Here is a 17459-nt window from a genome sequence, read left to right on the forward strand (position 1 = left end):
CGTCGCTCCTTCATCAGGAGGTCTCAATCCTAACACACAGAATTCACAGCAAAAACTTACAGTGTGATGTAACTGAAATTATACATTGAAAAATTGATTGTCTGTTAAGCCTTTCATCTGTTAGAGTACCGTGATAGTTTCACTTCTTTCAGTGTAAATCACAAAATCTTTTTTTAAAAAGTTGCATTCTCGGGTTAGCTGTTAACAATGGTGATAGCTAGACAATATGTTGAAGGTGTTAGCCCCCTTTGTTCTCTGTCTATGCCATGATGTTTGGATTGATTCTAATCTAAAAAGTGAGATAACGGAATTTTACATGAATGCATGCAGTTTTTGAGCTCAGAGTTCTACATGAGTGCAGGCAGTTTTTGAGCAAAGTACAATGTAACCCTAAATCATGACCATCTAGAAGGACAAGGGTAGCAGATACATGGGAACACCACCATCTGCAAGAACACCACCGAGCCACTTACCATCCCGACTTAGGAATATATCACCGTTCCTTCACTGTTGTTGGGTTAAGACACAAAAGAAGATAGAAAATAGGAGCAGGAGTAGGCCATTTGGCCCTTTGCGTCTGATGCGCCATTCAGTATGTTCATGGCTGATCCTTCAACTCAATTCCCTGTTCCCACTTTCTTCCCATTTGATCCCTTCAGCCTCAGAAATATACTTAATTCCTTCTTGAAAATATTCAAATTGTGCAGCTCACCACTACCTTCTCAAGGGCAACTAGGGACGGGAAATAAAAAAATAAGATTGATGATGTCCCAACTGTAGACTTGGAAAGACTTGGCCAAGATTCTGGAACTTTCTGAGATGAATGAAACCTGTTGAAGTATAATCAGAGTCACAAGCAGAGGGCCTGACACAAAGTTGACCCAAGTCTAAAGGACACCCAATAATTCTTTAGCTGAAGGAATGAATTTGGAGCCAGAGGGGATTAGTTTACGGAATGTTAATTGAGCTTCCGGCTGTAGGATGAGCAAAGCTAACTGGGCCCGATTCGAGCTATCAAATAGAATTGGAGCTACTTCAATTTAGAACAAAGAACAAAGAAAAGTTACAGCCCAGGAACAGGCTCTTCGGCCTCCCAAGCCTGAGCTGATCCAAATCCACTGTCTAAACAATTCCTAAGCATCTGTATCCCTCTGCTCTCCACCTACTCATGCAGCTGTCCACACCCACCTTAAATACAGGGAGAATGTGGGTAAGTGGCATTGAAATGTCCATCAGTAATAATTGAATAGCAGAGTGGACTGGATGGGCTGAATGGCCTTACTTTCACTCCTATGTCTTATGGTCTTAAATTAATCTACTGTGCCTGCCTCTGTTATCTCTGCTGGCAACATGTTCCAGGCATCACCTTCTGTCCTTCTGATCAGATAACCCATCCCTCACACAGCGGTCTCTGAAGTACCCTGCACTTCTCAAAGTAACACTTCCTTACACTCGTGAACACTCTCTCAACTTCACATCTCGCAATGCAACACCTTCTGAACATACCTATGACCCCAACATAACCCTTGCTGAACAACAAGGAATGGCACCTTGAAGTTAAATGAGGCATAGATCAACACTGAGCCATAACTGAGGAGACTTTGAGTATCTGGTCACGGAGGTAAGGTTTTGAGGAGTGGCCTAAAGGAGGGGACAGTGAGCTAGAGAGACTCCTGGAGGGAACCACAGACCTCCAGCCTCTTGAGGCATGGCCATCAATGGCAGGGCAAAGGAAATCTGATCTGCAAGTATCTCTCTGATCTGCAATGATTATTCGTTTTGAACTCAGCAGTTAGGATTCTTTTGCTGGAACTTAGACCATTTAATCCACCCACCTGCTCAAAACGCCCATCTCCACAGCATTACCCATCTTTTCCCCTGGTACACTGCAGTTGATGCCAGTCTTGTGATAGTCTTTCTGTCAAGCTCATGTTACAAGAGGCGTGTGCCAGTAATTCCACTCCATCCCTATGTGCCAAGCCCAGTCCTGTAAAGTTCCAAGGAATGACATTGAGGAAGAAGCATTCTCATTTCCCATGAAAGGAAATTTTGGGGCAATTCCAAAGCCCAAAAGATCTCTCAAAAGTATTGCCCCAGCCTCTAATTTCACCTCCTCAAACAAGACCAACAGGGCATCCCAACCCCAAAAGGTCAGAAACTTAAAAAGCCAGCAGGTGCTCTATTTGCAGAGCAGCTTAGGTTGTGGAAGATTTGATTCTATTTGGCCGAGAAGTCACATGTGGTGTCCTTGGCTCTACCCTTCCCCAGTACTGACAGGTGATGGAGGAGAACACTCAAATGTTCTTTGCTGGCAATTGGCTCCAGTTTCTCCGTTTCAAGTTTAACAGCCCTGCTGGCAAGCTTGTCACTTCACTATTGAAGGTCTTGCCTTCTTACATTTCCCAAACGATTAGTTTTCATGTCTGAATGAAGAGGTTAGATCTGTTTGATCCTGCGGCGAGTTTGGCAATCCCACTTGGACCTCCGTGTAAGACACTTGCGTCCACTACAGAGGCAATGCTGCACTGTCAGAGGTGCTGCCCTTCAAAGCTTAGGTTTTTCCTGGATAGTCTCCGTGACATTTTAGAGAATGCAACTTGGCCATTCAGCCCAACACATCTATGATGTTTATGATCCATCTCACTCTGTTGACATATCTGCTCATTCCTTTCTCCTTCAGGTTGTGTGTCGGATGTATTAGGGGTGACACTGCAACCTTTTTTATTCACAATGTCCAAAAAAATGAAGTGATGGAAGTTGTGGCTGTTAAATTTGCTAATGGCGCAGAGATAGGTAGGAAAGTAAGTAGCGAAGAGGACACAAGAATCCTACAAAGGGATTATAAATAGGTTAAGCAATTGGTGAAATGCATTGTGGGAAAATGTGACATTGTCCATTTTTGGCAGGAAAAGTTTGGAAGAAACATCTAGTCCAAATAGTGAGGGATTGCAAAGCTGTGAGGTGTTGAGGGATCTGAGTGCATGAATTGCAAAACGTTCATATCGCAAAATATTATGATGCAGTACAGTGAGAAATGAAGGAAGCTAATAGTGTGTTATTATTTATTGCAAGGGGAATTGAACAATAAAGTTGGGAGGCTATACTTCAGTTATGCAGGACACTGAAGAGACCGTATTTGAAGTCCTGTGCACTGTATTGGTTTCCAAATTTAAGGTGGGATATATATGTTTGAAACAGTTCAGAAATGGTTTGCTGAGAATGGGGGTTTTTCTTATGAGGAAAGATTGCCCAGAGTTCAGAAGGGTCAGAGGCAATGTGACTGAAACATTTAAAATCCTGGGGGGTCAGTGAAGAGGATGTTTTCTCTTGAGGGAGTCTCTAAAATTAAAGGGTCAATGATTATAAAGCAGGGGTATCATCCCTTTAAGGTAGAGACGTGGGGAACCGTTTTCTCACAGAATCTTGGAACTCTGTTCCTCAAAAGGTTTTAAAGCAGAATATTTTTAAGTGGGGGGGGGGGGTTAATAGATCCTTGGTAACAAATGATGGGTGAAAGTTTATCGGGACAAGCAGGAATGTGGTGTAACAAGGTCAGGTATGATTGTATTGAATGGTGGAACAGACTCAAGGGGCCGAGAGGCCTACTCCTGCTCTTGATTCTTTTTCTTTTTTTTTATTCATTCATGGCACGTGGGCATCGCTGCACATCCCTAGTTATTCTTGAGAAAGTGATGGTGAACTGCCTTCTTGAACCGCTGCAGTCTATGTGCTGTGGGTTGACTCACAATGACATCCTCCTGCAGCATCTCCTTCAGTACTCTAGGCTCTCGCTTTCTTATATTCTTTCAATGAAATGTAGGTGTCAGTGAAAAGGCCACCATTTGTTGACCATCCCTAATTGCTCTCAAACTGAGTGGCATGTTAAGTCATATTGGAGGACAGAGGAGAGAGTGTGGTGTTGAAAAAGAACAGCAGATCAGGCAGCATCTGAGGAGCAGGAGAACCGAGGGTTTTGGGCGATGGCCTCTCATCAGGAATGATTCCGTCGATTCGCCTGCTCCTCGGATGTTGCCTGACCTGCTGTGCTTTTCCAGCACCACACTCTTGACTCCGATCTCCAGCATCTGCGGTCCTAACTTTCTTTATATTGGGGGACAGTTAAGAATTAACCACATTGCTCTTAATAAATTCTATGAGCTGCAAGGGTAGGTTGGGGCTTGGGTCAGTTGATTTGTATATGAAGCTGTTCTGTGAGGGAGGGAGAGAATCTAAATGAAACAAATGATTGGACATGAGACAGCAGCAAAATAACAAGAGACCAGAGGTTGGAAAGGGAGGGGAAAGGCAGTAGATGCAAATGGCATGTTGTTCTGCTACTGCCTTGTTTAAGGACGAACTTGAATTTATACAGTTCTTTCAAGACATCGGGCACTTAGCAGTCAAGAACATTTTGGGATTGTAGTATAAATGCAGCAGTCAGTACACAATTCCAGGATCTGCTATAGGATTTATGATTTGATAATCTGCCTTTGGTAATATTGCTTCAGAGATGAATTTGGCCAGGCCATTTGGAGAATCAAAAGGCATCTGGATGGGTATATGAACAGGAAAGGTCTAGAGGGATATGGGCCAAATGCTGGCAAATGGGACTAGATTAATTTAAGATATCTGATTAGAATGGATGAATTGGACCGAAGTGTCTGTTTCCATGCTGTACATCTCTATGACAAGGTCAATTCCTGGAATGGCGGGACTATCTTAGGCTGAAAGATTGGAGCGACTGGGCTTGTATATGCTTGAGTTTAGAAGGCTGAGAGAGGATCTGATTGAGACGTATAAGATTATTAAAGGATTGGACACACTGGAGGCAGGAAGCGTGTTTCCCCTGATGAGTTAGTCCTGAACTAGAGGACAATGTTTAAAAATAAGGGGTAGGCCACTTAGAACAGAGTTGAGGAGAAACTTCTTCACCCAGAGAGTGGTGAGTGTGTGGAATGCTCTGCCCCAGAAGGCAGTGGAGGCCAAGTCTCTGGATACTTTCAAGAAAGAGTTGGATAGAGCTGTTAAGGATAGTGGAATCAAAGGTCATAGGGATAAGGCAGGAATAGGATACTGATTGAGGATGATCAGCAATGATCATAATGAATGGTGGTGCTGGCTCGAAGGGCAGAATGGCCTTCTCCTGCACCTATTGTCTATTGTCTATTGACTGTAACTCTCTGCAGTTCTTTATAATGTGCCAAATGAAACCAGACAGAGCCTCTGTTTAATATCATGTCAATGAGCTATCATGTTAGACAGTGTGGTACTCCCACAGTATAACACTATCCTGTCAGCTTTAGTGGAGTGGTTGAACCCACGACCTTCTGAATCAGAAGTTGGAATTCCCTAGGCTTTCAGATGAACTGACCGCTGCTGAGAAACAAATAGTTCTTTCCTTTCATTCTCTTGAATGTCAACTGCAGATTCTTCCGTAATTTTTCTTTGATCTGAATCTACTTCAGATAAACCTGGGCCCCCAGAGAGCCTGAAGATTGTAGATGTCTGGGGATTCAATGCTAGTATAGAGTGGACCCCACCGAAGGATAACGGCAACACGGAAATCACTGGCTACACCATTCAGAAAGCGGACAAGAAAACCATGGTGAGTAGGTGAATGGGGCAGGTGAGTATCACAATGCAATGACACACACTTGTGATGCTACACTGTACAGCAGTGCATCCAATACTTTCAGATGAGGTCTTGAAAGTAGCACCATTGACCATCATGACCATCTCCAACAAAAAGACTCTGACCTTTGCTGAATTCTCCACTATCCACATCCTGGGAGTTATTGACCAGAAACTAAACTGGACTCACCATATAAGTACAGCGGCTACAAGAACAGGTCTGAGGCTAAGAATATTGTTGCAAGTTTTCCCCAAAGCTTGTCTACCATCCAAGAGACACATGTTATAAGTCACTTCCACCAAGTGACGGAATACTCCCCACTTGCCTGGATAAGTGTAGCTCCAATAGCAGAGATAGGTTTGCAAGGAGCAGCTTAGAGTAGGATACAGAGATAGGGTTAAGGTGAGAGTTTCACAGTTTAGGAGCCAGGCAGCTGAACGCGTGGCTACCTGTGGCAGAGCAATTAAAATTGGGAATGCTCAAGAGGCCAGAATGGGATGAGTGCAGGTCACCATGAGGATGGAGTGGCTGGAGGAATAGAGTGGACATGGAAGCAGGAGGAGAATTCTAAATTCGAGGTATCTGACAAGTTGCAGGGATGATAGGTGAATGCAACCAGATGTGAGTACAGATATGGCAGCAGAGGTTTGAAATGACCCCAGGTTTACTGAGGGCCCAGCCAGGACTGTGCCCTCATGGTGACAAAGGGGTGAATGATGGTTTCAGCAACAGATGCACTGAGGCAGGGACACAGTCAGACAATATTACGGAGTGGTGAGAATGGGCAGGCTGTGTGATTGCATTGTCAGAAGCTCAGTTCTGAGATGAAAATGCCAATGTGCAAGTGTTTGGTTTGACTTGGCAGTTGGCAGGAGAGGGGAGGAGTCAATAGGTAGGGGTTGGAAGACAATGGCTTTAATCTTCCTGATAGTTAGTTGGGGAGTATTTTTAGGTGGATTTTGACTTTGATTGAGACAATAGTGATGAGCTTGACCCCTTTTGGTTTCAGGAATGGTTCACTGTGTATGAACATAACCGCAAACCCCATTGCACCATCTCCGATCTCATCATGGGTAACGAGTATTACTTCCGTGTCTTCAGTGAGAACATCTGTGGCCTAAGTGACAGCCCGAGAACATCGAAGAATACAGCCTACATCCAGAAAGACAGTAAGTGACAGCATTAACCCCTCCCTCATTATGGGAGCTCTCCCCCAATCTCTCAGTGCATGGAAACATTGCTTGTTGCTTCTGATACATTGACAGCTTTTTATTTTGAAGAGGGTAATAGTGATGTACATTTACCAAACACTTTACACACTTATTAGATGTCTCAAAGTGCTTGCCAACCAATGAAGTACTTTTTGTGAAGTAATCTCTGCTGAAACAGAGGAAACATAGCAACAAATTTGCCCATAGCAAGCTCCCACAAATAAGTGAATGCACTCATTATGTGTGAGGTGCTGACACTGTGACTATTCCTTCCACCACACAGCCCCTGAACACATTCCCAGATCAAGTGCAGCATACAGTAGACACTGGTCTGATTGTAAACAATGCCCCTGTATGGTTACAGCTCTTAAAATGGTAAGCTTTAGCAGGTTTGACAGTCCCAATGAATTAGTGTAACAGAAGCAACAAGCAGTTAACAGAACCTTCCAGAACAACAACTTATCGAATCAAAAATAACATTGTCGAGGGGGATGATTTACACCAGGTTCTGTAGTGCCCACTGGTCTCGAAAGGCCAACACCCAAACAACATAACCACTTGGAGAAATGTTCCTGATAAATTATGAAATAGGATGCACTAAGCTATTGACAAGGCTGGGCTCCATACACTTTAACCCATTTGGGCAGATCATTACACATCGTTGGTAGATGGGGGTCTTGAACCTAGATGTTCTAATCCAAAGGAAGGGATGCTACTAATGCACCACAAGAGATCTTGCCTTGCCCAGTTACACCATAAGGTGTAATTTGGTGTACTAGCACACTGTACCATGAAGCAGCAGGATGATGGGTGTGTACATACGATTCTGGAGATGTGATAATTGGGTATCTGAGGACAGGGCACCCAGTTCTTGCTCATTTCCCCACCTGGGATAGAGTGAGTGATGAAACACACCAAACAGCATTGAGAAGAATACTGAGTCAGATTGCGTCTGAATTCTGCACAATTTCTCTCACAGGCAAGATGTACAATCCTTCACCATTCAAGGAACATGACTTTAGCCATGCACCGAGATTCACGCAGCCTCTGTTGGATCGTTCTATTGTAGCAGGCTACACAGCAAAGCTGAGCTGCTCTGTCCGAGGTTGCCCTAAAGTAAGTATATTATTGAAGACTATTTAGCTGTAATAATCTAAAGGAATGCACACTCTTTCCTAGTCACTCTTCAGTTCAGAGTCTAATGGACCAAGATCCTTTTCATCCATTCAGAATGTAAAACCTCTAATGGAACAAATCCCCTTCCACTTCATCCCTTATGCACTGAGTCCAATTGAATGGAATCACTCCTCTATATCTCCAGCGCCTGATCAAGTCATTTCACATTTGATCATTAGAAGGAGATGCTAACATTGTGCTAATATTGCTGGACAAGAGCTCCAGGCTAATATTTTGGGAAAACACAAAAATGTTGGAGAAACTCAGTAGGTCTGGCAGCATCTGTGGAGACTGAAACAGAATAAACATCTCGAGTCCGGTACAATTCTTCTTCAGAATGTCCAAGAATGAAACATTAACTCTGTTTGTCTCTCCACAGATGTCACCAGACCCATTGAGTTTTTCTAGCACTTTGTGTGCTGGTTTCAGATTTTCAGCATCAACAATATTTTGATTTTATTTTAAGAAATGATTTGTGCCAATAGGTTCAAACGCACCACTGCTATGGGTGGAATTTAAATTCAGTTAATTTAAGTGTGGAATTGAAAGCTGCTCTCAGTAATGAAGACCGCGAAGCTATTATGGATTGTTGTAAAATCCCATCTGGATCACTAATGTCCTTACCTGATCTGGCCTATATGTGACTCCAGTCCCACAGCGATGATGTTGACTCTCAACCTTGACTCTCTGCTTTGGCTTAGCAAACTGCTCAATTAAGGTCAATTAGGATTGGGACACAATTTTGCCAGCGACATACACATCCCATCAATGTTGGATTCTGGGTAATCCAAGATGGAGGACAAGAAAAAATTGTGGCTGTAAGAACTGCTCCTTTTCTGAGGTATTTTCAGTGTTGGAGCTGATTTCATTGAATTTTTGGAGCTGTAGTTGCTCTTTTATAAGCTGATGCATTGCTTTGGAACTTTGGAAAAAGGAGGTGGAAACAACAGCACCTTAATAAAGAAGGAAGAGAGATGGAGCAGATACCATGTGGGAGGTGAAACGAATAGAGAAGTAAACCTGCGCAGCCATGTGACTGAGCAGTGAACACATCGTTTAAAAGGCTGGATGTGTATGTGAATAGGAATATGGGCCAAATGCTGGTGAATGGGACTAGATTAATTTAAGACACCTGGTCAACATGAATGGGTGGGACCGAAGAGTCTGTTTCCGTGCTGTGTAGCTCGATGGTTCTAAATGCTTTATTTCCCACATAAGAGAAGTCACAGCACCCCAGGGCTGTCAGATTGTGGTTCAAAATGCAGCCTTGTTCATAAATGTCCTTGAGGGAGGGAAAACTGCAAGGATAATCTTCCTGGCCTGTGCATAACTCCAGTGTCACTCTTTATGTTTGACTCTTAATGTCTTATGTAGCAGCTGTTGCTCAGTTGGATATGCTGTGTGCCAAGAGATTGAGGGTTTAAGTCTCATTCTAGAGACTAGATCACAAACACTAGGCTAACACCCCAGCAAAGGCTTTTTTCAAACTTTTTCACTCAGTTGTTGGTCCATAACCATTGGGCTGTTAATATTATTCTGATATTCAGTCTAATATCAGGCATATAGTACAACAGACAAAAAATGATTCTTCATTTGCAGCCCCTCCCCTGTCCAATTTCATCCTCATTATTCAGCTGTTTATCTCATTCTTGTTTATGGAATCTTCTGATGAACTACAACTCAAAGGAAGTTGGGAAAGGTGGTCAGGTCATAGAATGGAACACACATGGAGGCCCTTTAGCCAATCATATCTGTGCTAGCTCTCGACAGAGCAGTTCACCTCAGTGCCACTTCCTGCTGCCTCTCTGTAACGCCACATGCTCTCCCTTTTCAGATAATGGTCCAACTCTCTCTTAAATGCCTTGGTTCAACATGGCACACCACCACACCCTCTCAGGCAGCACATTCCAGATCCTGGGGAGTTCTTTGCCGCAGAGTGCTGAAGAGAATGGGTTGTTAAGTGTATCAGTAAGGATATCACAGGTTCTGAAGATAAGGCACAAAAGTGAAGTTAGGGATAATCAGATCAAGTGTGATCTCATTGAGTGATAGAATGACAGTCTTGATGGGCCGACTGCTTTGTGGTAGAGTTATAGAACTGTACAGCACGGAAACAGGCCCTTCAATCCAACTCATCAATGCCAACCAGATATCCTAAATTAATCATGTCCCACTTGCCAGCATTTGACCCATATCCTTCCAAACCCTTCCTCTTCATATATCAATCCAGATGCCTCTTAAATGTTGTAAGTGTACCAGCCTCCACCACATCCTCTGGCAGCTCATTCCATACACGCACCACCCTCTGCATGAAAAAGTTGCCCTTTAGGTCCCTTTTAAATTTTTCCCCTCTCACCTTAAACCTATGCCATCTAGTTTTGGACCTCCTGACCCCTGGGAAAAGACCTTAGCTATTAAATCATGCCTTTATGATTTTATAAACTTCTATAAAGTAAATCTTATGGGTTGTATGCTTTGAACACCTCTATCAAATCTACAAATGCAAATCCTTGCTATCTTTTGTGCGTGTGTTGCTATTGGTCTATTGTAACTTACTTTGGTTCACTGTCTTCATGGAAGTAATCCCAGTTTCTTGTCTCAAATGCAGCCGAAGATTGTCTGGATGAAGAACAAGATGGCGATCATAGATGATCCCAAGTTCCTGATGCATCACAACCAAGGTGTCCTGACACTGCAGATCCGTAAGCCAAGCAGCTTCGATGGAGGAATGTACACCTGCAAGGCAATAAACGACCTGGGTGAAGATGAGGTGGAATGTAAACTGGAAGTGAGAGGTATAACCCTTATTTGTTATCTTGCTTCATATGTTCTATGCCAACTCTCCTGATGGTTCAGGAGGTGGATGCAGTGCCCAATCTCAATGGAAGAAGAAACAGAAAGTGCTGTAGAAACAAAGTTAGCATTTTGAGTCCGATATGACTCTTCAGTGGAGCTGAAGGGAAACAGGAGGGATTTTATCGCCTTGTAGTGTAGACAGGACAAGAAAGGCTCATGGATGATTTTTTTGATCTTTCCATACTAATTCTTCAAGATATTTTCTAACCAACCTGCTCAAACATGCTATGATACACTCCTGGAGCAGATGGGGTTTGAACCCAGGTCTCCTAGCTGACAGTACCACAAGAATCCCATGGATACCTTTCTCAATTCACCAGCAATTGAGGCTCTTCAGTGGCCAGTAAATGACTACTCAGAGCCCCCCGTTTGCCACCTTCCTGAATACCTGCCTTGTGGGTCAAGAAGGCAGCTAGTTTCCCACTGGAAACCATAACAACCTCCCAGACGTATAAACCAGTAAAGAAACTTTCATACTTGGAAATTACTGTATTGGAGATCTATTTTGAAGCTGACAATAATATGTATCGCTCGCAAGTTTTACTGGATTTTCCGTCTGGCGGCCTGCTGAGTTGTGGGTATGGGCCTCCAATTGTCCCAATCTGGAGAATGGGCAAGATGGGGCCTTCTGAAAATCAATCCTGCCCTTCCACCTGTAACCACCACCAGGAAAGAACATGAAGCCAATTGATTGTGGCAAAAGGACCAAGTGGACCCAGAAGAGGTGCTCAGGGAATGACTAAAGGCCAAGAGAGATTAGCAATCAAAAGCGTCACAAGACGAATAGTAATGGCTGCAGAGAATGGGTCCAGAGAGGGTGACAATAACAGACTCGTTTCTGTGGAAAAGCAGAGGGATTTGGGTGGATGACTATCTTGCAAAGACATGAAAGGCTGCACTTTTTGATGATGAAGTTATAAAAGTAAAGCCATCAGGGTACAAGTTTTTAATACAAGAGCTTTAAAATGTAAGAGCAGCGAGGTAATGATGAACCTATATGAAAACTTTGGAACAATTTGTGCAATTTCAGGCTTTCTTATTTCATGGATTGAATGTGGTCTGGCTGGCATTAATTGCCTTGAAGGATGTGGTGGTGTTGAGCCAATGTTTTGACTAGCTGGCCAAGAGCCAATTCTGAAGGCTGTTAAGAATCAATCTCATTCTTGTAGTTCTGAAGTCAAATACAGGCCGGACCAAGGAAGAGGTGAATGAACTCCATGTTTGTTTGTTTCCTGGTTACTTTTGATAGAAGTTTTGAATTCCAAGCTGTTGGTTCTCTCTCCTAATTGTGCTCCCTTTGGTTTAGTGTCCGTCATTTTTGACTGTGCTTATATGAGGCAACCCACTTGCCTGGATGAGTGCTACTCCAATGACCTTCAAGAAGCTGACTTCATCCAGGGCAAAGCAGCCCTACAGCACTCACTCCCTCCAATACCGCTGCGTAATGGAAATAATGTGTGCCATCGACACGGTGCACTGCCAGAAATTCACCAAGGTTCCTCTGACAGCATCATCCAAACTCACAACCACAAACATCGAGAAGGACAAGGGCAGCAGATATATGGGAACACCAACACCTGCAGGTTGCCCCCTAAGACACAAACCATTCTGACTTGGAAATATATAGACATTCCTTCAGTGTCACCAGGTCAGAATCTTTAAACTGCCTCCCTAACAACATTGTGAATAGACCTATACCCCAAAGGATAACCAAAGTCCATGAAGGCAGCTTATTACCACCTTCCCCAGGGCAATTAGGGCAATAAATGCTGATCCAGCCAGCATCACTCACACCACATGAACAATATATTTCTTTTTCCTTCGGACCGATGGACCGTCTGTTTTTGTTTGGGCCGCACACTCTTGTTTGATAGCACAGCCTTCAAGTGAAAGGGTCCAAGTTGATCATGACCTGTTCAGGGACATTTAGGTTGAGGTTTTGAAGGAACATTGGGACATTTTTCAGTTATGCCACATTTTACCAGGGATGTAAAGGAATTAGGAAGGGAGTAAAAGAAAACATTTTATAATAAATGCACCAGGCAAAAGGGATTTCAGTTAGACAGATCAGAGAGCTGTTCATCTCAGAGGAGAGGGTTGGCAGATTTGAGGCAGATGTTTATGAATCTAGACAGAACAGCTAGGGGGGAACTGTTGATGGAAGGCTTAAGAACCAGAGGACACCAATACAAGATGAGCAATAAAAGCAGTAAAGGTGACACTAGGAAAACCTTATTTTGCACAGTCAATGGTTAAGACATGGAATACACTGCCCTAGTGAGTTGTGGACACAGATTCAATTGGGACTTTACAAAAGGAATTAGATAAGAATCTGAAGAGAGAGACATGGGCTGAGTTGCTCTTGTGTTGGGTCAAAGGGTTGTATGGCCTCCTGTGTTGTAACTTTTCTGTAATGGTACTGAAGGCACTGAGATTGATGCCAGCTGATCACATTGCCATTGTTACCCTCACCTAATGCCCACACTCAGCCATCACAAAATGGCAATCAGCAAGACTAATATTAGCTGATGTTCCTCTTTTCCATTGCCCTTCCTCTGTCCCTCAAGGCCAGGAATATTGTGGCCAGTTGTGCTTCTGTTTGGTGTGTGATAAGCTGATTGGTCACATACAAACACACACACACACACACACACACACAGTTAGTGGTGTAATATCCACATCACATTCTCCATACAAACTCTATAGACAGTGCAGGAGTAAATTACTTCAAATGTTGGAATCTGTACTGAAAACAAAAAAATTCTGGAGATCACAGCATCCACGGAGAGAGAGCAAGCTAATGTTTGAGTCTAGGTGATTCTTCGTCAGAGCTACCAGATGAAGAGTCATCTAGAGTCTGACCCACTATGATCTCCAGCATTTTCTGTTTTCTGCAGAGAAGGCTTCCATTGAACTGTGTGGGAGCTGGACACAGGTTGACATTTGGTGAGTTCGGTTAGAATGGGAGTCGCGCTCTCGAAAAGAGACCCGATCAACCAGGAGCCACTCAAGACCCTTGCCTAAGGAAGGCAAATGGAAGTGCAGGACGGGACAGCTTGGCTCAGTACATACATGCCACAAAGTGATGGAGGCTGAAGGACCAACTCAGCAGAAGCAGGAGTGATACATTTCAGAAATGAAATACAAACCTTTATTTCTGTTTCTCTTCCTGTTACAGTTCCTCAGTAAAACGCGCCCGGTGTAATGCAGCTACTGTATGGTAAGAACAACTTCTTTGTCCCTGTTACTCAATATTAACGACCTCTAATCCATCTTTAGCTGAATTAATGTTTCAACTATGCTTTTTTTAAAAAGTGACTACAATCCAATATGGTAATATTTTTAAAATCAATCAGATGCCACTGTCAAATCCATTATTCCAGATCCTGCAGGAAGTTGAGTTTCTGACCATTGATTCTGGTTGCACATAAGAATGATCACAAAAAGATCTCTCGGATCACATTCACGTCTTTTTATGTCACTCCCTTGGGTTGTTTCTCACAGATCTGTGTGATCTGATTTCAGAGCTGCCATATTATACAAATTTGGCTTCCTGAACAACATGAGCCTTTGAATAAAAGCAAAATGCTGTGGATGCTGGAAATCTGAAACAGACACAGAGAATGCTGGAGAAACTCAGCAGGTCTGGCTGCTTCTGTGGAGAGAAACCGAATTAACATTTTGAGTTTGGTATGTATCTTCAAAATGTGTCATGATTGTTCTGACTTCTGAAGAAAAGTCATTACCAAACTCAAAATGTTAGCTCTGTTTCTCTCTGTGCAGATGCTGCCAGATCTGCTGAATTTTTCCAGTAACCTTTTTTTTCTTACAAACTCTTCAATGCCCAGGTCAGTGCTCAGAGCCCACTTTGACTTAGCCAGACATTATATGGAAAGATTCCTGCTCTGTCTTCCCCTCCCCACCACCAAGCAGCTTCAGGCAGACCTAAGAGTTCTGGTCACTGAACTAGAGTCATAGAGTTATACAGCACGGAAACAGATCCTTCAGGCCAACTTCTCCACACCTACCAGCCATCCCAATCTGACCTAGTTCCATTTGCCAGCATTTGGCCATGTCCCTTCTAATTCATATACCCATCCAGATGCCTGATGAAGAAGCAGCGCTCCGAAAGCTTGTGATTTCAAATAAACCTGTTGGACTATAACCTAGTGTCATGTGACCTAGACCTTGTCCACCTCAGTCTAACACAGGTGCCTCCATTATGGCTACCATCTGTTTTATTGAGCTGGAACCAGTGCAGTGTGTGTATAAGTTCCTTCTCGTTGCAAAGACCAAGCCTTTCTGTATTAATATCTGTAAAAGTCACCATAGTCCAACTGGACCATAGGGCTGCTCTCTCATTAGAGAAAGATGATTGCTGGGGTGGTTGTTTAACCTGAAGGTCACAACACCTCAGGCAAGGGGAAAGGTTGAGAAGGAGAGTCCTTCATCGTGACCTCATCCAGTGTGGGAATTGAACCCATGCTGTTGACATCACTCTAGCTCAATTGGCAGGATGGCTGGTTTGTGATGTAATCAATCCTCTACTGTAAAAAAAACCAAAAGAACCGCGGATGCTGGAAATCAGAAACAAGGAAAAAAAATTGCTGGAAAAGCTCAGCAGGTATGGCCGCAGCTATGGAGAGAAATCAGAGTTAATGTTTCAGGTCAAGTGACCCTTGTTCAGAATCCCATGACATACATGACTACTAGTGCATGCAAGTATTCCACTCCGTGTGCCTGACTGGCAAAATCCTAAAAAAGCAAAATGTAGCTTTTTTTCTCAACATCACTCTGGTTCTGTACTACCAAACAACTAATGGTAAAACTTTTGACATTTACAAGGTACTTTTCATGTCAGGTATGCTACCCGAGGGCAAAACATTTCAAATTGAAAATTACATAAAGCACAGTTGAATTAAACTTTTCACTTCCTAGTATACTCTACCGTGAACAGCCTCAATACAGTTTCAATGCTCTTGATGTTCACAACGTATGTCACTTGTCAGCCCAGGGGGCTCTACACATGTTCCTCAGCGCACTATGGCTGAAAGGCCTTATAAAAGCGACCTTCCCCACTGACCCTCTGCAGTGGCTGTATTGAGGAAGTCCTTTTTTTTTTAAATTTCAAAAGTATACTTTATTCATAACCAAAAAATGTATACAAAAATGCATACAAAGTCACTAAAGCAGTTCAATTCTGTACAGCAGCCTATGAATAAAACAAACAAACATTGGTTAAAAACCGAAAGAACTGTGCATGCTGTAAATCAGAAACAAGAATAGAAATTGCTGGAAAAGCAAACTGGAGTTCTGAGGAAGGTTCACTGGATCAGAAACATTAACTTTTTATTTCTCTGCACAGGTGCTGCCAGACCTGCTGAGCTTTTCCAGCAATTTCTGTTTTTGAAATAAACTTTGGAGTTTGACTCTATCCAACAACCAAACCAAAAGCATCGCTTACTGATATAATGTTATATTTGAGGCACCAGGAGGTCCGATAATTCAATAAACCCCCATTTAATTTCAGCAGAAAGGTCTTTCCCCACTGAACCTTGATGGCAGCTGCCCCAAGCTTTAGTGCGTCCCTCAGCATTAAGCAAATCCTATTACACATTATCGTTAGGAAAGTAAAGGATCAGCTGGTGATATCTGTCAAGATATACAAATTCTGACTATTCTGATGCACTCTTCACGATTGATGTATCTCAGGTGACAGTAGACTTTTTAAATTTCCCTTATGATGTAGGTTATGTTTTGAAGTGGTGGTGCTTCTCAATCTAACCTCTCGCCCTTTGACCTGCAGGCAGTTTTCCCAGAATGCATGGCAATCGTTTTCCTCAGGCAGCGAAGGATGATGGGAGCGACGCCAACCTTTTTCCCAAAATGGACATGGCAACTTTTGTCTGCATTAATATTTGAAAGCATTACTCTGTTTCACAGTGTTATGTCACCCATATTTATATTTAGTGAAAATAAAGTGATTAGACGATGTCTGTGTTGCATTTTATTTTGTTCTATGAGAATGTTTGAGCAGTTCTAACATCCATCTGGCAATGAGGTAGCTCAGTTCTGTCTGGTAATTTGCTGGAAGAATTTGGTGGGATTTTCTCCTTGTTTGTCTAAAAATCTGTATTCTTGAAGCACCCATAAGATTTTCTTAATTCATTCATGGGATGTGGGCATCACTGGCTAGGCCAGTATTCATTACCTATTATATATCATCCAGAGTCAACCACATTGACCATGGGTTTGACATCACACAGAGGCCAGACCAGGTCAGAATGGCATTTTCCTTCCCTCAAGGACATTTGTGAACCAGATGGGCTTTGTCCCTCAACAATTGGCAACAGCTTCATGGTCATCATTAGACTTTTAATTGCAGATTTTTATTGAATTCAAATGCCACCATTTGCAATGGTAGGATTTAAACCAGAGTCCCCATGACATTACCTGGTTCTCTGGATTAATACTGTAGCAATAATGCCACTGTGCTGTCAATTCTCTTCAGGGATTGCTGGGTGAGAGATTGTGAGAGGTCATCTGTTGGAGTCGGGATGTCACATGAGTCTGAACGATTATAG

At 43.0% G+C, this 17459-nt stretch overlaps 1 protein-coding gene across 2 annotated transcripts in view; it reads left to right on the top strand.

The window, feature by feature from the left end:
• The window catches only part of mybpc2a (myosin binding protein Ca), an 85317-nt gene extending 68448 nt beyond the window's left edge, over positions 1 to 16869 (top strand). For both annotated transcript variants that reach the window (XM_072588750.1, XM_072588751.1), the window contains exons 27-32: positions 5466 to 5605; positions 6642 to 6801; positions 7823 to 7959; positions 10628 to 10814; positions 14054 to 14095; positions 16682 to 16869. In XM_072588750.1, coding sequence (XP_072444851.1) covers positions 5466 to 5605; positions 6642 to 6801; positions 7823 to 7959; positions 10628 to 10814; positions 14054 to 14064 — 635 coding nt within the window. In that variant the 3' untranslated portion in view covers positions 14065 to 14095; positions 16682 to 16869. The remainder of the gene's footprint in view (positions 1 to 5465; positions 5606 to 6641; positions 6802 to 7822; positions 7960 to 10627; positions 10815 to 14053; positions 14096 to 16681) is intronic.
• The last annotated feature ends 590 nt before the right edge of the window (positions 16870 to 17459 follow it).

The sequence above is a fragment of the Chiloscyllium punctatum genome, chromosome 18, assembly GCF_047496795.1.
Source record: "Chiloscyllium punctatum isolate Juve2018m chromosome 18, sChiPun1.3, whole genome shotgun sequence".
Lineage (NCBI taxonomy): Eukaryota > Metazoa > Chordata > Chondrichthyes > Orectolobiformes > Hemiscylliidae > Chiloscyllium > Chiloscyllium punctatum.